Source organism: Panthera onca, chromosome A1 (genome assembly GCF_046562875.1).
Source record: "Panthera onca isolate mPanOnc1 chromosome A1, mPanOnc1 haplotype 2, whole genome shotgun sequence".
NCBI classification, from domain to species: Eukaryota; Metazoa; Chordata; class Mammalia; order Carnivora; family Felidae; genus Panthera; species Panthera onca.
The window spans coordinates 48,847,039-48,870,036 of record NC_138339.1 but is presented as its reverse complement, the minus strand read 5'-3'; the positions used below and the strand labels follow the sequence as shown (position 1 = coordinate 48,870,036).

The 22,998-nt window shown below is 41.7% G+C and overlaps 2 protein-coding genes across 3 annotated transcripts in view; one reads left to right on the top strand and one right to left on the bottom strand.

The window, feature by feature from the left end:
- ITK (IL2 inducible T cell kinase) overlaps positions 1-6,720 on the bottom strand; it is a 58,652-nt gene extending 51,932 nt beyond the window's left edge. Inside the window, exon 1 of the mRNA XM_060634833.2 lies at positions 6,442-6,720. Within this exon, the coding sequence (XP_060490816.1) occupies positions 6,442-6,579 (138 nt within the window). The 5' untranslated portion in view covers positions 6,580-6,720. The remainder of the gene's footprint in view (positions 1-6,441) is intronic.
- On the top strand, positions 3,010-21,943 carry GARIN3 (golgi associated RAB2 interactor family member 3). Of its 2 annotated transcripts, none has more exons than XM_060634834.3 (6): positions 3,010-3,029; positions 11,077-11,186; positions 14,085-14,162; positions 18,399-18,574; positions 19,197-19,849; positions 20,649-21,943. In XM_060634834.3, the coding sequence occupies exons 4-6, from the start codon at positions 18,571-18,573 to the stop codon at positions 21,831-21,833; spliced, it is 1,842 nt and encodes a 613-aa protein (XP_060490817.3). In that variant the 5' UTR covers positions 3,010-3,029; positions 11,077-11,186; positions 14,085-14,162; positions 18,399-18,570; the 3' UTR covers positions 21,834-21,943. The 2 variants fall into 2 exon arrangements, with proteins under 2 accessions (XP_060490817.3, XP_060490818.3); XM_060634835.3 differs by having other exon boundaries at positions 3,012-3,029; positions 18,399-18,633.
- Positions 21,944-22,998: the final 1,055 nt, after the last annotated feature.

Sequence of the window (22,998 nt, the reverse complement as noted above, 5' to 3'; positions counted from 1 at the left end):
AAGTGGAATAACTTATTACTAGTTGGGTAAGAAAATGGAGAGATAAGGATTTACCTATTTGACCTATGAAAACTTGAGAAGAGCTTTAAAACAGTTTTCTGTGGGGCCCATTTCTGAGTTTGTTATGAAGATGTCTTGCTTTACATAGACCTCGTAGTTCAAGAAACCGAGCTCTTGTGTTTTACAGTTAAACCTTTCTCCCAGACTGAGTCAAAAACCGAGCCCTTACATTTATAGTGTTGCTCCGTGGCCTATTTTTACTGAAATGCTGGTTGATGGATGCACCAGCCCCTGAGCAGTAGGAATCAAATTTAATTTTAATGTGGGAGTATTTGCCTCCAAAATAGAAACTCTCCATCCACTAGCTTTCTCCATAAAACATCAACATCACATCATAAAGGCAAAAATCAGTTCACAAAGAAAATCCATTAAGGTAGACATTGAAACCGCATGTTTTTGGCCTTGAGTGGCCTGAATTGCAAAATACTTTGCCTTGGATCCTTACTTCTCTTTGCCTAGCTAGACAAGGCCCACATTTTTAGCTCCCAGATGCTCTTTGGAATTCAATTTGAGTTTTGTGATCTTTGTTCATTTATTGGGTATTTATCGACCACGTACTATGCACCCTGCACTGTTCTAGGTATTGGTGATGCAGTGATGAGCAAGGTCCTCCTGCTCTCATCCCAGGGGCTGCACAGACAGAAAACAAACAGGGAAGCACATCAGTAAACCCAATAGGTACATGCAGATACTGATATATTGAAGTATCTGTGTGCTAAAGAAATGAAAAGAAAGAAGAAGAAAAGGAAAGAAACAGGATCCTGGGAAAATATTTAAAGAGATGGAAACAATAAAGAATCAGTCCTGCAAACACCTGAGGTGTTCCTGGCAGTGGGAACAGCTAATGCAAAGACCCTGCATTTGCAGGCTCTGAGAGCAAGCACCCCCTAAGTGTATCCCTCAGTTGCCTCCCCCTAGTCCTGGCCTGTCCAAAGTCCCTAGAGTGAGCATGAGCTTGGAGTGCTCAAGGTTCAGGAAGAAGGCAGATGTGGTAGAAGCCTGGTGAGTAACGGGAATGTGGTGTGAAATGAAATAGGAAATGCAGATAAGGACCCCCGGATGAAGAGTCTTGTAGGCCATAGCTGAGAATTTCCTTAAATACTCTAAGCAGCCATGGAAGGCTTAAAAGTAGAGAGTAAGATCTGATTTATCATTTATTGTAAGATCATTTTAAAAGTTCATTCTAGGTGTCGCATGGATAATAAACTGTATGGAGCCTTGAGTGTCAGTGAAAACCCAGCCAGAAGGCAACAGGATTACGTAGGAATGAGGTGGAAAGAGACTGTGGCTGATGCAAGTCTCAAGCAAAAAAGCTCAGGTAGCTTTAAGAGTATTATTGACAAAGAATTTAACTGTAGAAGAGAAACAGGGAAAGAAGGAAGAAAAAAGAGAACAGAGTAACGGGGTGTGGGTGGAGGGCTGGCCCACCTGCTGGTTCTTGCATGTGCCTCTCTGACCCACCTCTTAAAATTCCAACCTCCTGAATCCTCCTCTTCCTCTTTTAAGGCTGGGACATGAATTTCTAACTCCGGGGAGTCTTATTTGCTGACTCTTACAGCCAGAACTCTTCCTTTTGAAGTCCTATATAACTTGCTTTGTTCTCTACTCTTGGAATTGAGCCTTGTTCTATCAGGAGTTCATTTGTGAAACTCTAACCTCTCCAAAGGTATGTCTATCCCTCATGTCCTTGCTCTTTCCCTCCTTTTCTTCCTTCCACAAATAATGCATGAGTGAGTAGTATGTGCTAGGCGCTGTTATAAACACTGATGCTGCCATCTTTACCAAATTGGGTGCTGGCTCTCATAAAGCTTATAATCTAATGGAGGGTGGGCTGGGGGAGTGACATTAGCACAGCAATCACGTTAATAAGTGGGTAATTACGAGTCTGGGATGTGCTCCAAAGAGAGGGTAGGCATTGCTAAGGCAGAGCATAACAGGAGTTGATGGCCTAGTCTGGAGAAATCAAGGAAGGCTTCCCGGGGCAAGCGACATTCAAAATGAGGGACTTAAAGTCACAGCAAATCTTATGTAGCTGGATCCCAGAGAGATGGGAGAAAAAGGGACACGAACTGAGAGGGAAGACGGCATGTGACAGACTCTGGTGTCCGCTCTAGATCTAAGGGGGGAACCTCTGCAGGGACATGTCCGGATCGTCAGGAAGCAATCACAGTCACCATGTGTCACGCTGGCTGCTGTGTAGGGAATAGGTTGGGGGGCGACTGGGGCACAGTGGGTGCAGGGAGACCATTAGGAGGTGGTAGCAGTCCCAGGTGAGAGCTGCTGGTGGCTTTCCCGAGGAAAGTGACCATAGAAAATGGGGAGAAGTAGACAGCAATATTAGTTCCTATTATTATTAGAATAATGGTAACCTCCCTCTCATTAAAAGGAAGCAGGATCAAGAAGGAATGTTTAATCATTTTTACAAAAAAAATTTTTTTTAATGTTTCTTTATTATTGAGAGACAGAGAGATGCAGAGCATGAGCAGGGGAGGGGCTGAGAGATGGAGAGATGCAGAATCTGAAGCAGGCCCCCGGGCTCTGAGCTGTCAGCGCAGAGCCTGACGCGGGGCTCGAACTCACAAACTGCGAGATCATGATCTGAGCCGAAGTCAGATGCTTCACTGACTGAGCCACCCAAGTGCCCCAGGAATGTTTAATCATTACAAAAAATGTAGAGTCACACAGCCTTAAGCAACTTACACAAAGCTACATAGCTTTTAAGTGAGGAGCTGGTCTTTGACCCAGATGTGTCTGACACCAGACGCTGTGTTTTTGATTGCTGTGCAAGGAAAAGCAAGGAAAGAGGGACCATCTCCTGACCTGTCATCTTTAATTCAAGAAGGATGCATGCTCCAAGAGATGTTTCTGCTGCTAGATTCGACTGCAGGCTAACGGGGAGAGCCCATGTGAAGTGGAGACCCATAACCAGACCCTGAGTAGAATGGTGGTCTTGACTGTCCCACATACAGGTAATGGCTCCCACACTATGGTGAAAAGAACACGCTTGATCCCTAAGGTGCAGAGACATTAAAACCAGGAAACCTTTCCAGTTCTCCTGAGGGTCCTTCAGAAGATCATTAGTACCGAGCTTATGACATGCCTTCCTTATGAAATACTCAACATCGCCTGGAGGCATTGGGGCCCTCACTTTACAAATAGCAAACAGAGGCTTAAAAAGGTTCAAAGACTTTTCCTGAGACCCCACATCCAGAAAGTGATAAAGCCAGAAGTTGAATCCAGCTCTACCTAGCTATACTGGCCTCACCAATCAGTGATGCTTGTGTCCGTCTGTGCTGTCCCTTCCATGCCATGCTCACTTGAACTACCCAAGGCCCTCCCTCCATTTCTCTTTTGCCCCTGGAAATAATCTAATTTCAGTCATGTGCAAACTAAGCATGTGGCTTGGTTGGTGACTCCCTCTCCGGAGACTATTTGTATTCAAAGCTGTCATTGGTATGTTGGAGTTGGCTTGCTGTGGGCCATGAGGGCTGACTGCTAAATCTGGAGGAATTTTGTGAGCCAGTAGACATCACACCAGTAGTTTGAAATTGGCCATGATGGGAGTATTTACACCAGAGAAATCAGCAAACACTATGGATTAGAGCTGCCTGATGCTCTCCACTGCCACTACCACTGTAGGCTAGTTCAACATTTATCAGCACACTGGGGGCCCTAATCTCATTGTCCTCTGTTAATGAATGCCAGGCATCAGGGACCACTCTGCAACGAATTTGGCAGGCACAGGGTGGTGTCTGAAAGCATGCCTGCCAGCGACCCACCACCTGCCAACATTATGCTTCTTTCTGGGCCACTGCTCCGGCAGGCTGAGGCGCTTCCCGGCTCCCTTGAAAACACTCACACATTTCAACACTAGACACCAGAGCGAAATCGGTGTCAAAATAAGAGGCTCAATCAGGATGGATATTTAGACATGGATATTTAAAATTAGAAAATGGATATTTTAAAGTTAGAAAAAAAACATACTTAATTTGCAAAATTATGGAATGTTTTTCTGAGTAGGTAGAAGGATTACTTTCTGTATGATGTCATAAGTCCACAGTATTTTAAGACAGGGCAAGAAACATAATTTTCCAAATGAGAAAAGAGAAAAAGAAGCTGTGACCTCGAGAGGGGCAATGGTTGCCTCAGCATCACACATTTCGTAATGCATGAATGTATGTCTCTCTCCACAGGCTTGTATTTAGTCACAGAAGAGAAGGAATCCAGGAACCTGATGTTAGCTTGACTTTGAACGTTTTCCTTCATTTGAAAATGAATATGTTATGCCACCCTGCTAGCTCCTTCCGAGACGTGATGATGATACAAAAAAAAGGCTAATTTTTACTAGGCGTTTACTAGGTGACAGAACTTATGCTAAGTACTTTACGTATTAAGTTGAACTATTTGAAATCGCCACTGTCTGGCCTGTCTTGATCCACTGAGTGGTAATTTCAAATAGTTCAGTCTAAATACATTCTCTCTGTTAGTCTTTACCACGTTCTCATGACATGGGTACTGTTAACATACCCGCTTTACAGATGGTAAGACTGAGGCTTTAATTTTTTTAATATTTATTTATTTATTTTTGAAAAACAGTGAGAGAGAGAGAGAGAGAGAGAGAGAGAGAGAGAGAGAGAGAATCCTAAGCAGGCTCCACTTACCAACTGTGAGATCAATGACCTGAGTCGAAATCAAGAGTCAAACTCTTAACTGACTGACCCAACCAGGTGCCTGGAGGCTTAAAAATTTTTTTTAAAAAGGTTTCTTCCCACAAGTGTAATGCTCTTGTTATTTACAGGTGATACATAGTGCATGCTTGTGTGCAAGTCGTTTACGTAAGTATTTCTCTATGCCTTCTGATTGATTATTGATTGATATCAGTAAGATATCAATGCTGAAGAAGAGCATGTCTGAATCTCTAAGAAGTGATAGTATTTCGCCTGCAACACCCATAGGCTCCATACCCAGGCCTACTTCAGGGCTCCATTTCATGGAACACTTCAAAGCCTGGCTCTCAAAAAGTCCCAAACTCATGCTTATCCTACTAAGTCAGATCCTAACAAGGCATGGGGATGCCTTTGTCCCTAACCATAAAGCACCTAATGTTATTTCCCCTTCAGTAAAATATAGGTGAAAACCCTGCCTTACCTCCCTAATGATAGAAAAACAAATACAATGATTTAGTACAATGTCACACACCTGCTTTGAAAATGTACTGCAAAGGGCTAAACAGGGGCTCAAATTTTTCAAGAAAGGAGGTAGTACTTCCAGACCTTTCATTTTGTAAAGGAAGAATCTGACACAAAAGGTAGAGGGGCGCCTGGGTGGCGCAGTCGGTTAAGCGTCCGACTTCAGCCAGGTCACGATCTCGCGGTCCGTGAGTTCGAGCCCCGCGTCAGGCTCTGGGCTGATGGCTCGGAGCCTGGAGCCTGTTTCCGATTCTGTGTCTCCCTCTCTCTCTGCCCCTCCCCTGTTCATGCTATGTCTCTCTCTGTCCCAAAAATAAATAAATAAAAAAAAAAACGTTGAAAAAAAAAAAAAAAGGTAGAGACGCTTACCCAGGCTCCATCACCTAGAGAGAAGTAGAGTCTGGTCTCCTTTCTCCTCATGCAGTGTTTTTTGTACCCAACTATATTGTTACGATTATTCATGTTGATGTTATTATCACTGCTGTTGTAGAAAGAATATAAGACTATCTCTAGATATACAAAAAGACTGACCTAGATAAGCAACTGTAATCTTCTGGGTAAGAACCACTGGTTTGTATTGCATAACACCATGGTAACCCTGGTAAATTTTCCAAGGGGTATAGAGGTTTACTTTTGGGCCTTGCAAGTTTTAGATAATTAGGTGCCTAGGGAATATTATTTCAAGATATTAAGTGAATAATGACCATTGGGACATATAGAAGTAAATTCATAAAAATGTTGACACTGAACTGTCACTTAAAGTATCAGTTTCCTCCATTATAAATTAAGATAACTGGGCTAGATCATCCCTTAGGTCCCATTGAATGCTAATATGTTATTCATCTAAGCTCCATAAAATCTAGTGTATTTCCGATGAAGTTCAAATTCTATCCAATCATAGCATTTGCCACATAAATTATTATAATTTTGAAATTAAACTTGCAGGAAAAAAACCATTAATAAATATTAAACTTACTCTTTTGCAGATTTTAGAACTAAAATCACCTAATATAACAACCCCACCTCTGGACTTTTCTCCACATTCTCTTCTGATTACTCTTATTGTACTTTTTAGGCGGTCGTAACCAGCATGTCTGTGTCCCCTTATTTTATTCTAGGTATATCTTCATGCTTCAGCCTAGTCTAAATAAAAAATACTGTTTAGAAAAAGAAGACACAAGTGTTCACATACCCCATGACGATTCTCAAAGTACGCCAGGCTGGTTTTGGTTAAAACAAAGAAGCGGACTTTAAAGTTGGAGGGAGAAGTTCTTCTCTTTTGTTGCGATTTCTTGATGAGCTGTTCTTCTAGGAGGATAAAGTTGTTCATGATCCAGTTCTTGAGAAGTGATGCACCTTGGGCATCACCCTGTAGCACAGCCAAAGGACACAGTTTCAGGGCAAGGAATGCACTGGGGAGGCAGTTGACTTTCAGAGAGCTGTTAAAAGGCCTCTTGCCTCCGATGTTATCTTTCTATCAGTGTTCAGTCAACAATGTGGAGCTTCTCTTCTGATGTCACAGGCCATAACCACATCCTTTCGAAATTCACAAAACTAAGAGGCATATGTAAAAACTACACATACCCTTTGCTGTATGGTTTGGAAATGATACTTGAAGATTCTGAGAGTCAAAATGTTAGGAAGCATTAGAGTTTAATCTTTATAGTTCCTGGTTTAGACGATCTAACAATTAAGCCATGTTGCACATGGGGTAGACACATGAGCTCTGGAGCCAATGGGCATAGTTTGTGTTTAGTTTCCTGTTGCTGCTGTAACAAATCATCATAAATTTAGTGGCTCACAAACTTATTATCTTACATTTCTGTAGTTCAAAAGTCTAAAATGAGCTTTATCAAGCTAAGATCAGGACTTCAGCAGGCTTGTGATCCTTTCTGGAGGATCCCTAAGGGCAGGATCTGTTACCTTGTCCTGTCAGCTTCTAGAACCACCCGCATTCCTCCATCTACAGGGCTAACAACAGCGGGTCAAATTCTCTCATCTTCTACAACGTAAGTTCTTCTTCTGTCTCCCTCTTCCAAATTTAAGAACTTTGAGATTACTCTGGGCCTGCCTAGATAACCTAAAATAATCACCTTATTTTAAGGTTAGTTTATTAGCAACTTTAATTACATCTTCTACCTTAATTTCCCTTTGTCATGTAACCTACACATTCATAGGTTCCAGGGATTAGGCTTTGCTATCTTTAGGGGATCAATTATTCTACCTACCACAGTTTGAATTCTGGCTCCAGTACCTAACTAGCTGTGAGACTCTAGGCATATTACTCAAGAGACCTGAGCCTCAGTTTTCAGCTGTGAAAAACTGGGGTAGCAGTGCCCCTACACAAGGCATTGCAGGGCTGCTCTCTGGCTTCCCTCCAGGCTCGTCTCCCAGCTTGCTCACATGTTCTCACTCCAGCCTTCACAAATTCTCCTTATACCACTTTGTACATCTCGTTTTGCCTGACAACATCTCCTCTCCCCTGCTTTGCCTGCTTTAACTCTAAATTACACTGTAAGTCTTATTCTGCGTGTCACTTCCTCAGGAAAGCCTTCCTGGCTTTCCAAAGTCAAATGTACCAATTATACGCAGATGATACCTTATACCTTTCTCTTTATACCCATTATGACAGTTGTCGTTTTACATTTTGGAGGGTGACTTTTGGATTGATGATTGTCTTCCTCAGTAGTCTAGAAGGTCCATGATGGTAAGGACTATGTGTGGTTTTTGGTCGGTGTTATATACTCAGCAACCATCACAGTGCCTCGTGTGTAGAAAGAATGTTTTAAAAGAGGCACCTGGGTGGCTTAGTTGGTTAAGCCTCCGACTTTGGCTCAGGTCACTGTCTCACAGTTTGTGGGTTCGAGCCCCGCATCGGACTCCGTGCTGACAGCTCGGAGCCTGGACCCTGCTTCTGATTCTGTGTCTCCTCCTCTCTCTGCTCCTCCCTGCTTGCTCTCTCTCTCTCTCTCTCTCTCTCAAAAATAAATAAACATTAAAAATTAAAAAAAAAAAGAATTTTTTTAAATGTGTTGAATGAATAATCACCAAACTGGGTTAGACAGTTAAAAGAGACAAGGACCATAAAACACTTAAGACAAATATATTGAAGTATGAATGGCATAATAAACAAAGCATGTTTGGGCTTTGAGACAAAGAAACTTGTGTTGGAATGCTGCCTCTGTCATTTACTAAGCTGTATCTCTTTGAGTAAGCCACTTACCCTCTCTGATCCTCAGTCTCCTTGTAGGGTCCTTTCGAGAACTGAATCCCATAAACTCTGAGTGGTGGATGCTAGTCATGTACCTTGCCTTAGAAACAGTACATGGTTAAAGTAAAATAAAGTAAAAGTCTTACTTCTGGCATGAAGTAAATAACCAAGAAATCTCAGAGGAAGCAGAGATGGCATATACTGGGCGGGGATGAATAATGAAACAAAATAATCGTTATTACTGTATAGGAGTGTAATCATCTAAAATTTTCTGTTTTGTACATAAATCAGCAGACCACAGCTTAATTTTTTTTCATATACTGGATGCCCTGGCATAGTCAAGACACTCAAGAAGGTGGGAAAAGTGGATACTTTAAATGATTCCCACTCCTACATTCTGAGGTTTTAAGATATGCGTGGAGATACACTGCCCAAACGATGTAGTTTTTTCTTTCTGGGCTTGAGGCAAGGAGCGTTGTTTTCTCCAAATATCTCTTCTCCCCTTTTTTTCTGGGTAACTGACCTCCTGAAGGTTATCTGGGGCATATGGCTAGCCAGAATAAAGACTACTTTTCAGTCACATGACTATTTTTTAGCCAATGGAACATAGCAGATGTGATGAGCATCTCTTACTTCCAGGAGATGTCCTTAATAGCAGTCATCATACTCTTCTCCTTCTCTTTTTTCCCTTCCTACTGGCTAGAATGTGGATATGATGGTTAGAGCTGGAGCAGCTATTTTATATCATGAGGTGAAAATTGCATGTTGAGGACAATGGAATGCAAGATAGAAAAAGCCGTAGGTCCTAATGACATTGGACTCTCCATGCCAGCCTGGCATCACCTTTTTCTTTTTTAACATAAAGAGAAATAAAATTACATTTTCTAAGCCTCTGTTATTTTGAAGTTCTATCATAAACACCAAACCTACTCTTAACATACATAATATAGTACTATACTTAATAATAGACTGTAAACTCCTTTGAAAAGGGTAACTGGTTGGTTCAGGTTGAAAGATTTACAGACTTCACAAAGTGTTCTCATCTGGGAAATCAAAATATCATCAGTAACTGTTGTACTGGGTGCCTTTCATTTGCCAAGTCTTCATGAAGTACAATCATAAGTAATTTTATTCTCTTTTGGATAATACCTTCAAGCCCACTCACTGGGGTTTGTCTTTGTCCTCACTTAAATGTAACCTTAAAAGGCTCAATATTTTCTCATAGCTTTCAGGAAAACACTCATAAAAATAAATAATCCCTTTGTTTTGGTTTTAAAAAGTCCAATCCTTAGGAGCCACTTGTCAAAGATGGAACAATTGGGTGTCAAAAAGAACAGTAATTGCGATGAATTGAAGAATAGCCAAAGTGTTAAAATCACGAGTTCATGAGATGCTTAAAAAAAAACCCAAAAATCAACCCACTGATCACCTTTGGAGGAGTCCAGAGAACCGATTTACTATTCTGAAAACTAGGAAACAAAGGGAAAGAATAAAACGTGTCTACTGTCTTTCTTGAAGAGCTACAGCTCAGTTTAGGGATCAAATACTTAATAAGGGAAAATCCTTCTTTAGAAAAGAATACTAACTAACAAATGAAGAGGGAGTGATGAAATACCACCATTGTGCCATCCAAGTGACACAAAGGAGTTAGGCAGCAGTCATCAGCGGCGGCTAAAATCATTATGTGAAAAGCCAACAGAAATATTTATAGTTTATATATCAGATTGATGATACTATAATGTACTGATGACTCTTAACCTCACAAAAAGAGAGACAACTAGACACTTTGTATTTCCTGATGTAATGAAAGAGGAAGGACACAAAACCACCTACGCAGAAGTCTAACCAAGGGGGGAAAAAACCAAACACAAATCTCACCAAACATCTAGATCTAAATCCAAGTTGGCAGGAAGTATAGGAAATAAAGGAACAGTGCAAAGGACACATAAAAATGCAATTGGATGAGTCCAGAAAACACAAAACACTGAAGACAAATGACCCTATGTCTGCAACAAATAAATCAGAGAGAGAATCTGCAGATTACAAGAGACTTTAAGAGGCATATCAAGTATGTGATGATTTTGTTTGGATTTGGGTTCAAACAAATGTTTTGTAAAGTCATTAAGAGACAACTGAGAAATATGAACACTGACTGTGTATTTGATGATTAATTATTAGTTTTTTAAAGTTGTGATAATGGCCCTGTTGTGTTAAAGGAGTCCTTATTTTGCACAGAAACATACAGAAATAACTACTTATAAAATGCTCGAGATTTTCTTTGTTATAATTCAGGGAAGGAGGAGAAACAGGTAGGGGAAGAGATGAAAAATGTTTGTTCCTGAATTGACATTTACTGAAACTGGGTGCTGGGTAGGTGGGGGTTCTTCATTCTGTTCTCCTCATGTTGCTGCATGTTTGAAAATTTCCATAATGAGAAGTTAAGAAAAGGGAAAGCAAGGCCAGTCCAGTTCATTGTAATAATCAAAAGTGCAAACATGTATTCAATGTAATGCTTTTCCTCAAAACATGTTTTTCCCAAGCATGGGTCTGCTTCAAGCTTAGACCATGTTGACTCTTCCAGCATTTCCAAACTCTTCCTCTTGCCCCTCCCACTAGGCTGGCTCCGGATCCACCTGTTCAGGCTCAGGCCTGGGGGGAAGAAGGAAAAAAGTCACAGCATTCAACAAGGCTCAGCTGTAATCTGGGGTCGATGCCCTCTGCTTGTGGTGGGTACACAATTGTTCCTTTTTCTTCCGTGGGAAAGTGTTGTCATGTGCTTTGTGGCTGTCATTATTTTCAGAGGGCTCTGGCAGCAGTTCTCTTGATGTGGGAGATGCCACTTGGACTGGCCAATGAGCCAACCCTCAGGTCTTGGGCTTCACCTCCAGTGTGCCTCCTGCTCCTTCCAACTCTGTTGGGATCCCTCGGTCCATCTTGGTTGTCCTCTTGAATTTTCCATGAAAAGAGACTGCATACCAGTTTATTCCCTTATATGGTTCTACTGCAAGACTCAGGCACCCTTGCCCTGCAACTGATGGATACACCATTTGCCCCAAGCATCACCCCTTCCCCCTTTTGACACCAAATAAATAGCTCCTCCACAAACTTTCACCATCACATTTCTCTAAGTACAATTTAGACACCAATCCTCATCTCTCCTAAACGCTATGAGACTTGTGTCAATTTCACTGAGTAGTCCCTTAAAGTTCTGTCACTTGGCTTCTGATGGACGCAAGCGCCTTCTCTCCTTCCCCTTGGCGGGTTGTGAGAGAAAATGCATGGTGTACTCAAGTCTCTTTCTCTTGACTTTTCAAGCCCTGGTTTTCTAAAGGCTGGAGGTGGGCAAATACTATTACTGGTAGAACCCGTGTTCCTTCTTATTGTGTCACAGATGATATAGTACTTTATTTTAGGATAGGAAGGTATGTGATTCCTTGAATTATATCATTACAGGCTTTTGTGGCCTCAACTGAAACTGACTTAGAAAACCTCATTTATCCCCCTAAAAACATGGAAAAAAAAACAATTCAGTCTGGCACTACTGGATCCAGGTATATAAACAATGACATCGAAAATGTTCATTTTCATTTCTTTGTTGTGTGTGGGCTTCATGCTTAGGCAGACTTTCCCTCATGGCAGCAAAATGGATGCCAGGAGTTATAGGCTGACATGCGTTACCACTGGAACCGGATTCTTTTCCCTAACCGTTCCAGCAAAACTCTCAGAACTGTGGGTCATTGACCTGGCTTGGGTGACATGCTCACACACATCACAGACAAGGCAGTAGAATGTTCTGTTGTCTATCTCTAGGTCTGTACTTTCTCCTGGATTTCGGGGTGGGATACAGTCAGCCTTACCCAACCACAGGAACCAAGAGCACAGTGGGGTGGCCCTCCATCGGAACACCAGAGTGTTGCCACTATGTCAATAAATGATCCGCCTTTACAGTAATGTAAGGTCCATTTGTGTTGCTTTATCATTTGAGGTCCCACAATTCTGGTCCTCTTCTCTGTTCTAGGGAATAGCCATTTAGACAAGTAAAGATGCTTCTTATGAAATCCCAGAGCTTCCTGTGTCCAGGCCAAAGAGATCCTTGAAGAACTGTATCTTAGGATGTGGCTTCTAAGCCCTTTATTTTCCTTGTGGTTCTCATCTGAACTTGATCAAGTTTATTTATACCTCTTTAATAGTGATACCCAGAATGTTTTGGGTATTCTTTAAAAACCTCATAAGCCTTGGGGTGCCTGGGTGGTTTAGTTGGTTGAGTGCCTGACCCTTGATCTCAGTTCAGGTCTTGATCTCAGAGTCGTGAGTTCAAGAGCAGTGTTGGGTTCTGTGCTGGGTGTGAAGTCTACTTAAGAAAACAATCCAAAACTTCATAAACCTTTATTCCTCCTAGAACTATCTAGAGGGGAGAAAAAGCATGAGCACATAGATAAAATGCACAAAGTATTCACTGCAGTGTTGATTGTAACAGAAACAGTCTATATGTGCATCATTGAGAAAGTGGTTAAATAATCTATGATGTATCCATTCAACAGGACACTATAAGGTCATGAAAACCAATGAAGTACATCTGTAACGTATCATTCTAAAAAAAGTACACAATATATTGTTAATATAGAAAAGGTGCAGACCAATATGGAGGGCATAATCCTGTTTTTACATGAAAACCTTTTGTGTTTATTGTAATATATATGTGTATATATACATTATGAATTATACATTATGAAATACACAGTATGAATTAGGCTCACAAACCAAGGTTTTACTGTGTGTATATATCCCCACAGGACTGTGTCAGGGAATTTACATATCAAACTTTCAGCAAACAGAATTGAAAGGGTAGAAAAATGTGTCACTTTTTAATTTATATAGTTTAAAAAATGACATTATGGGAGAATTTCTTTTTATTCTCCAATTTACAACTAAAGAAAACTAAGCCTTTTGACAGAAATTATTGGTTTGATTAGCAGAAGACAGTGATAATAGATGGTCAGGAAGCTTAGAGCTAACTTTCTGAAATAGATGTTTATTTCTGGTTGTAACAGTGAAGTATATCCTTTTTGGGAAAGGAAAACCAGCAAACAGACAAAGTTAATAATTACTTCTAGTGTCACCCCTCAGAGATAATCAATGTTAACACTGATCGTACATTTTTCCAGTATTTTTCAAAGTTAAATTTAATATTTAATTGTAATCATCATCTTATCCCAGCTCCTGGATCAGCTATTTCTCTCTACCTCTATGCAGTTTCTAATCTTTGTTTTTATCTTTAATGTTAACTGTTGTATTATTTGTGTGTGTGTTTGATGGCAAGCTTCTTTGAAAGTGTAACATCAAAGAAACAAATATATAAGCTAAGGTAGGACATCTCATGGCTTATAAACAGCAAAATTGGAAGCTGAGAGGAGAATATTCATAAGACTGTGATGAGCAGGGCAGAAATTTGGCTCAGTATGGGGCCAAATACGTGCAGGACAGAAGAAAGAAGGAAGCAGAAAAAAGGTAGGAGGGGAAGAGAGGTGACATTAGTTGGATCATAATGCTGAGAAATAAAACTATTTAGAATGTCCGTCTGGCTTCTTTTATGCATACCATCTCATTTTCTTTTTAAACCCAAGGCAGAAGCAAACTGATTTGCATACTGGCCCTCAGGGGAAGAGTCAAGGTGACTGTGGCCTTTTTTTGACAGCCAGAAGGTAAGACAGAGTATCAGGTTGGCTTCCTGAAGTCCTAGGTGCCTAAAGGCTAACCGCAGCTCATCCCACGCCACCACCTCGCTTAGCAGCATTGACATAAAAGTACTGTGGATTGTATTTTAGTCCTGGGGATTTACCCGGCAGATACATATTGTGTACAGTATGGAAATCTCCCCACCCTCACATCCTGCCCTAGCTCACAATGCCTTCTCAGGTGGCATATTCATTGAAAAGGCTATATATAGCCACTGTTTGCCCTGGTTTTCAAAATAATAGATGGGGAACGAAGGTTATTGACTTGAAACCTCTTCCCATGATAAATATGTAGATAAATATGTAGACAATCTTGCATGTCTACCTATACTCCGTATATCATATGCAGCGTTTTCACTCTGCCTGTCTCTTCAATCTTAGGCCAATTAGAAATACATGGAAAGTTATGCTTAGAATTGTGGCTTTGGCAGTTTTTCTTGCAAAACAATTACTGTTGGTTTTAATATTGTGATGGGTGTTATTAGGTTCAGCACTCATTCAATTCATTAACTATTACCCTATCGTATGTTTAATTGCCCTCTTGTTCTGTCTTCCTTTCTACAGTGTGTTCTTCTACTGTATTGTAAGCTTTTCTGAAGTTAGGGTTCACACATGCTTCACTATCTTCCTTGTTAAGAAAAATTACCCAAAACGTGTAAATAAAGAATTGTCAAGCAGGCGCCTGTGCTTACAGTTTTATATTAAAGCATTGCTTAACACGCCAGCCCAAGGATTATTTGATTATCTAAGAGAAGGAAGAGAGACAATGGAATTAGACCTGTAAATTAGGACTAAAGTATTACTATCTATTATTTTTAACAGCTTTATTGAGATACATTTCACATACCATAAAATTCATCCATTGAGAGTATATAGTTCAGTGATTTTTAGTATAGTCAGAGTTGGTAACTATCACAATGTAATTTGAGAACATTTTCAGTACCCTAAGAAGACTATCCATTATTGATTGAAGTCTCAGACTCTGTCAAGTTCTGTAATAACTTATAGATTTTTGTTTAGAAGAGATGCAAATGTTTTCTGTTTAGTAAAAGATAACCCCAAAGGTTAAGATTTTATTGCCCTGTAGACATTTAACCAGTTTTGTATCTAACCTGACAATGTTCACCTGACTTCTTTTTCCAATGCCAATGACTATTCCTCTGATTTTCCTTTGAACCAGCTTTACTATCCTGCTGGTTCCTTCACTGATGGATTAATTAAATCTTTGCTAAGTTTTCATTCTATATTTGTATGCAAGTTATGCTTAAAAATTTTTGAGACTTACTTTGTGAGAACCCAAATGCTCTTAGCACAACAATGGACAATAAGTAACATTGGAATGGACAATAAGTAAATAGATCTTAAGTTACTGATCTTCATTTTTTTTGATAGGGGGTATGTCAGACTTTTAAAGGTTGGGAGGAGAGAATTAAATTTTGAAAGGTCCTAAAGAAAAATAAAAAATAAACTTTGAGGGGTGCCTGGGTGGCTCATCTCATGGTTGAATGATCTCACGGTCATGGGATTGAGTCCTGTGTTGGGTTCCAATCTGGGCATGAAGCCTTCTTGAGATTCTCTCTTCCCCTCTCCCTCTCCCCCTCTCTCTATCAAAAAAGAAAAAGCATAAATTTTGCGTGAGATTTTGTGCTATAGAGAGTTAACTTTTATGAAGTTATTTATTTACTTCTTTTCTAGACCAAGGCCTGAATCAATGAATATTCTAAGAATAGAGCTTTACTGACATAACATTTTTTTAAGTTTATTTATTTTGAGAGAGAGACAGAGAGAGTAAGTGTGGGGGTCAGAGAGAGAGAGAGAGAGAGAGAGAGAGAGAATCCCAAGCCGGCTCTGCACTGACAGTGTGGGATCTCACAAATCTGTGAGATCACACCCGAGCAGAAACCAAGAATTGGATCCTTAACTGACTGAGCCACCCAGCCACCCCTGATATAACATTTTTATAAATCTATAAATCTTAAAATATTATCTATTTTTGTGTAAGTAGTATGCACAATCCATAATTTGGAAACAGAACCCAAAAGGTGTAAAAGAGAATGTCCTGAAGCACTAAGTCCCCATCCCACCATTTCCCTCAGCCAACAAGTTTTTTGCACACCTTTGTGTGCACGTGCACACACACACACACACACACACACAACTTTTTATTCCAAAATATATGGCATACCATGTATGCTATTTTGCAACTTGCTTGTTTTCACTTACTAATAGTTATTGAAAACTGTTCGACACCAGGATACATAATAGCTGCCTCATTCAAAACGTGTCTTGCAACTGCTCCCTTTTCACTACTGACACTGATACCACACACCTCTTACCCATTGTTGTCTCTTGCGGGAGCCACCCGGTCTCCACTTCTGTCCCCGGTACCTCCACAATCTCTTTTTTTTTTAAATTATTTTTTTAGTGTTTATTTATTTTTGAGAGCGAGATGGAGAGAGGGAGAGAGAGAGAGGGAGAGAGGGAGGCAGAGCATGAGCTGGGGAGGGGCAGAGAGAGAGGGAGACACAGAATCTGAAACAGGCTCCAGGCTCTGAGCTGTCAGCACAGAGCCCGATGCAGGGCTCAAACCAGACCATGATCTCATGACCTAAGCCAAAGTCAGATGCTTAACTGAATGAACCACCCAGGTGCCCCAACAATCTCTTTTCAACATGGTGGCAAGAATGATCCTCTGTATATGAAAGTCCAATCATCTCCCAAAGACAAAGATCTCACGATGTTTTACAAGGTCTGTCCCACGCTATCTGCTCCCCTACCAACACCATGGCTGCCTCTCGGCCTCATCTCCAACCACTTTCCCCCTCCTTCTGCTCTTGTCACTGTAGCCCCCTTGGTGTTCCTCTAACACACTAGTGATACTCCTGCCTCAGAATCTTGGCCCTTGCTTTTCCCTCTGACTGAGAGGCGACTCCCCTAGAGGTCTGCATGGCTTCCTCTTTGACCTCCTTTTGGTTTTTGCTCAAATATTGCTTCTCATTGAGCTTTTCTTGACCACCACCTGCAGCTCGCCTTTCCTTGCACATACTCCCATCCCACGTGCCTACTTTATCTTTCTCCACTGCACTTATCATCAGTGGGTATACCATATATTTGACTCATTTACTGTCTTTACACAAACTCTGTGAGAACAAGGGTATTTGTCTGTGTTGTCCACTGCTATACTCCTAGCACCTAGAACAGGGCCTGGCACAAAGTAGGCACTTAACAATATTAACTAAATGAATGGGGGCTTCCATGTGCTTTGGATCTCTTGTGACCTTGGTGAAGCTCTTTTAACTTCTCTTTGCCTCATTTACTCCCTTATAAAACATGGAGAGTAGTAGTATCTACAATTTATAGATCTATTGTGAGGATTAAAGATTTAAAAGAATGTGAAGTGGTTAGTAACATACCTGGCTTGTAAGTTCTTAATAATATGATTATGATTTCTTTAATTATTAACCATTCATCAGAAAAAAAAAAACTTATGAGAACATATGGTTCAGTATAATATAGAAAATCCCAGCTTCTTATTTTTAAACTTGATATTGTCAACTTTTAGTGATTATCACCTCAGAATAGAAGACACTTTGTTTTTTGTTTTTTTGTTTTTTTTTTTTTTTGAGAAGTCATTTCACATCTTTAGAGAAAAACAGTTTGGCTCTTTGGAGGTAAAGACCTTTATCTTTGCATTTCCATTTTCCAGCTGGTCCCCAAATTCATATTTGCTCAATCAATTTTGTTGAATAAACAAATAGAAGAATTAATCTCAATGACTACAAGGAAAGTAACATTTATTGGAAGGCTACAATGTATCAGGGACTGTGGTAGGCACTGGGGATGCAAAAAAGTATTTTGGGGTTGAAATTTATTTCAAGACCTCCACATGGCAATTGGTGATTCTGGATGGTGCATTTTTATTTTAGAAGTAGTCTTCTAACTGGGGGAGGGGGAATTTGGATTTATCACCGGTGCAAAGTGAAAAAAAAAAAACTCTAAAAAGGCATCTTTGCCATAATTTCTCTGAAGAGATTTTCAAAGAAACAAAACATCAGTGGTTTATCAGGTAGACATCAAGAGTGAAGCAGCAAGCATACCAGTGCGGGAAACCCTATGGTGATTCAAGACCTCTATGAATTCCTGTGGTTCCCAGTAAGTCCCCACGCATATTGCTAACCGTGAATGATTCCATATTTGGTGCAGAATGAAGTCTAATGGTGAGCCATGCTGCTTGAGGCAGAGGAAAAAGTCCTGACCTGAGTCACAAGTACTGGGATGGAATCCAGCTCTGCATTCTGACACTGAGCAAGATAATCCTGAGCCTTCATCACTGTAAAACAATGGTTTTCAAATTTCACCTCCTTCATATGAGAAAATGGGTGAGAAAAGCCTTCATACCCTGGAAACCACCGTGTAATTGGAACTCTGGTTCTAACAGGTAGCAGTAGCCCCTTTGACCATTTACTCAGCAACTACTTTCCAGTGTCTGTCAGCACTGTGCTATGCACTGGGGACATGCAGAATGGCAATCCCAACAAGATCCCTTCCCTTAGCAATCACAGGGTCCACTTCCAGGATTTTATTCTTAGGACATAATTTAGCAGATGTATAACTATACTTGCAGGAAGATGATCATTATAGGGATATCTGTAACAACAATGAAACTGGAAACCACCCAGATATTTACAAAAGCAGAATTGTTTCATAAATCACGTATCCCAATATCTTGATTAGAAAGAATATCTGGTCTATGCACATCTACATCCTGGTAGGGTCAGCCTGTCCCTGGTGAGGTGGTGGTTAGTTTGGGGTGGGGAGTGGGGGGTGGGGGGAGACTGGTGACCCTGCATCAAGGGGGTGACTGCTTAGAGGCTGGGACAAAGGGGTGTGTGATGAAGACAGGTCACAAAGGACTGGAGGATAAATGCGGTGGTGGGAAGAGATTTAGGCAGAGCCCTGTAGGGAGATGGGCAGTTGCCTTCACTCCCTCTCTCTCTCAAGGACTCGATTTGTGGCTGGTGGAGCTGTCTCAAATGAAGAGAACCGTGAGCAGCGAGTATTTGTTACCTTATTACACGGCCCACAGCTACCGTTCAATGGGCGTGTTCAATACCTCCATGGGGGAACTGCAACGACAACTGTACAAGGGAGGAGAGTATGACATTTTCAAATACGCACCTATGTTTGAAAGCGACTTTATTCAGATCAGCAAAAAAGGAGAGGTGATTGATGTACACAACCGTGTCCGAATGGTGACTGTGGGCATTGCATCCACCAGCCCCATCCTCCCTTTACCTGATGTCATGCTACTGGCTCGACCAACAAAAGTCTGTGAGGAGCATGCCAGACACGCCCGGACCACCAAGGGGAGAGGTCACAAGCCCATGAAGACCCTAGAGCTCACCAGGCTACTTCCTTTAAAGTTTGTCAAGATCTCCATTCATGATCGCGAGAAACAGCAGCTGCGCCTAAAGCTGGCCACTGGCCGCACTTTCTATCTGCAGCTGTGTCCCTCTTCAGATGCACGAGAAGACCTATTTTGCTACTGGGAAAAACTCGTCTATCTCCTGAGACCACCAGTGGATAGCTGCAGCAGTACCCCGACACTGCGAACTGGGGATGCAGCCACCTTAGAGGATGACAAAAGCCTAGTGGTAAGCATCAACAGAGACTCAAGCAAATGAGGCAGGGGGCTTTGGCAGAGTAGCTGAAAGCTAGTCCTACAAAACCTCTTGTGCTCTCTGAGGCTCACCTGGGAAACACATTCCACTTGAATAAGCACACAGTCAAATGAGCCACCACTACAGGACTTACCACACTGGGGGAGCTCCTGAGCGCATCTCAAAATTGTCCCATGGGGCTGACTTTCAGAGAGACCTTAGCTAGCAGCTGTTCTGGTCTCATACCCTAGGTTGTTAATTCCTTCCACAGCATCTTGATTGTCTCATTTCTTCTTCAACACTTACCCCAACCCAGTTAGTCTCATCAGCTGTGGAACACTGTTAACAGTTAAGAAGTCCTTTCTTCTGTATCCCTGTGACCACCATGTACTGATTAAAATCAGGACAACCCATGTGTGTCTGCACATGCACAATTTTAGTAGCCACTACAATGTGAGATGTGTGGATTCCTTGGCCCAGGAAACCCTACTTCTAGGAACCTGTCCTGCAGAGATATAAACCCATGTATATAAAATAAAAATACATGAAGATGGGGAACTAACTGTATGAGTGCTTCCCCTGGTGCTGGGAGTGTTGAGTAAAACCAAGTGACCATTTGACAGGGGTGCTGTAGATGGGATCTTGCATCGAGTGGGAGCATAGACTTGATAATTTTGAAGGTCTTTCCAATTATAAGCCCTTGGGTTGTTAAGTTCCAGGTTGAGAAGGAAGTAGAAAGTTCTAGTCTCACTTTGTCATCTCTTTCTTACCTGTTTCTCCTCCCCTGACACAGACCCCAGAGCTCCATGGAGAAGGGGATCAGGATGAGTTTAGGCTTCACAAGCCTCATGAGGTGTCTAGAGCCACCTCTTCTGGTTACGCTGGGGGAGAGGGAATCCATCATGCCCGCCACAGAATGCCTGGTTCACCTGCGGTCCTGAAGACTTCAGGGACTACTGAAGGAGCAGCATCCAGGTCAGCCACAGGCATGGCAGTAGCAGGGACAGCAACGGGTGCTACAACAGGCTTAGCAGTGGCAGGGGCAGGAACAAGGCCTTCCTCTGGTGCTCAGAGCATATCGGCAACCAAGGCTATAGGTCCAGGCCAGGTAAACACAGTGGCCCTGGCTGGAGCCGCCGCCAAATGTCCGGGAGAAAGTGGATCCAACAAGGCCATTGCAGGTGTTGTCAATATATCCTCAGAGGGTACGAACGTGGCCTTGGGCGCTGCAAGCACATCCTCGGTAGGTGATTCCACAGTAACGACAGGAACTGCCAATCTCTCCTCAGCAAGCAGCATGAGTGTGGTGTTTGCAGGTGCAGTGATGACTGGCACACCTACTGGGAAAGACCCAGTAGCAGCACCCCTCGTCTCAACCTTGCAGAGTGAGGGCTACATGTGTGAACGGGATGGAAGCCAGAAGGTCTCCCAGCCCAGTGCTGAAACCCGGAAGGGAAAAAAAGAAAGAAGAGAAAAGAAAGATAGAACTTCCAGTAGGAAAAGTTCCCATCACCACAGGAAAGGTGAAAGTCACCACAAGACGGGAAGGAACAAGTCGACCCAGAAATCATCCTCCCACCGGTCCTTATCCAGCCATGACAAAAGAGATGACAAAAAGGAGAAAGGGCAGAGCCATGTAAGAAAGAGAGGACACCACTCTCACAAGAGTGGCAGCTCTGTGGCAAAGGAGTCAAGGACAGCTCACAAATTGGGGAAGATAAAATCTGCAAGCAGTTCAGGTGCTGTAAGTAAGAAATCCAGTAAAATTGGCTCTTTCTTCAAGAGCTTGAAAGTCATTTCTGGTTCAAAAGCAGCGGCCACAACACACAATAGGGAGTTAGACTTCGTGGCTAAGAAGGTAGAGAAGCGCAACATAGAGGCCAAGATAGAGAAAGCCCAGGATGGCCAGGAGGATATCTGTAGTACCCTGACATCTGAGACAATGGAGACAATAATCTTTGAAGCCAAATCCATTTAAATAGGAGACCGGACAGGAAGCTGCAGTGGAGACCCAGCCTCGGGGAAACATCCCTAGAGAGTCAATTCCAGCTTTCTCTAATAAAGGAAACCATGCAACTCCAAAAGAAATGCTATCTTGTTTGAATGTCTATATCCCCTAGCCTGGTAGTGACTTCACATTGGCTTCTGTGATGTGAACTATGCTGCAGCCTGAGACCCCAGCATCCAGTCAAACAGAACCTGACCTCTCACCCATAACCAGCAGAGCCAAACTGAGAGCCATGCTTTGCCTCAACCCCTTTTGGCCTTTGGTTTCCCCAAGACTATGGCTACAAGTCACAGACTATGGGTTGGAAAGCATCACCACCACTATGTCCCTATGCCCTTCTTTTTCCTCCCCACAGGTACCTGAATATGGACATTCAGTCCAGTCCATAGACTAAAGACAGAACTCTTGTCTCCTTGGGATAATTGGGAGGTAAAGGGGGGTATAGCAGCATTTTTAGGTAATCAGAATGAGAAGTTTATCATCTAGATCAGGAATTGGCAGCCTGAGGGCCAAATCTTGCTAACCGCCTGGTTTTGTAAATAAAGTTTTATTGGAACATAGCCACAGTCATTCATCTGTATATTGCCTATGGCTACTCTCTCATTAAAATGGCAGATCTGAATAGTTACAAGAGAGACCTTATGGCCCAAAAAATCTGAAATATTTAATATCTGGCTCCTTACAGAAAAGTTTTGCCCACCCCAGATCCAATCTTAACAATTCTTCCTCCTAGGTATATACTTTGGAGAAACTCTCAAATATGTTTTCCAGCAGACAACTAGGAAAATGTTTACAGTAAAACAAGTTGTGATAGCAAAACCCTGGAAACAGTACAAATGTTTATCAAATAGGAGGATCTGTAAATCGTGGTACTGACTACAGTGCATGTTATACAATAGTGAAAATGAATAGCATCTATTCATGTTAGCATGTATGAATCTCACACAACGTTGAATAATAGAAGCAACAGAAAAATGCATATGATGTAGTTCCATTTATAGAACAGTTCAAAAACAAGATCAAACAATATGTTTGGGAATACATATTAAAATTGTAAAGAAACCAGTTACACACCACATTCCAAACAGTAGGTGTCTATAGGGTGAAAAGCTGAGAGGGATGACCTGGGAGGCAC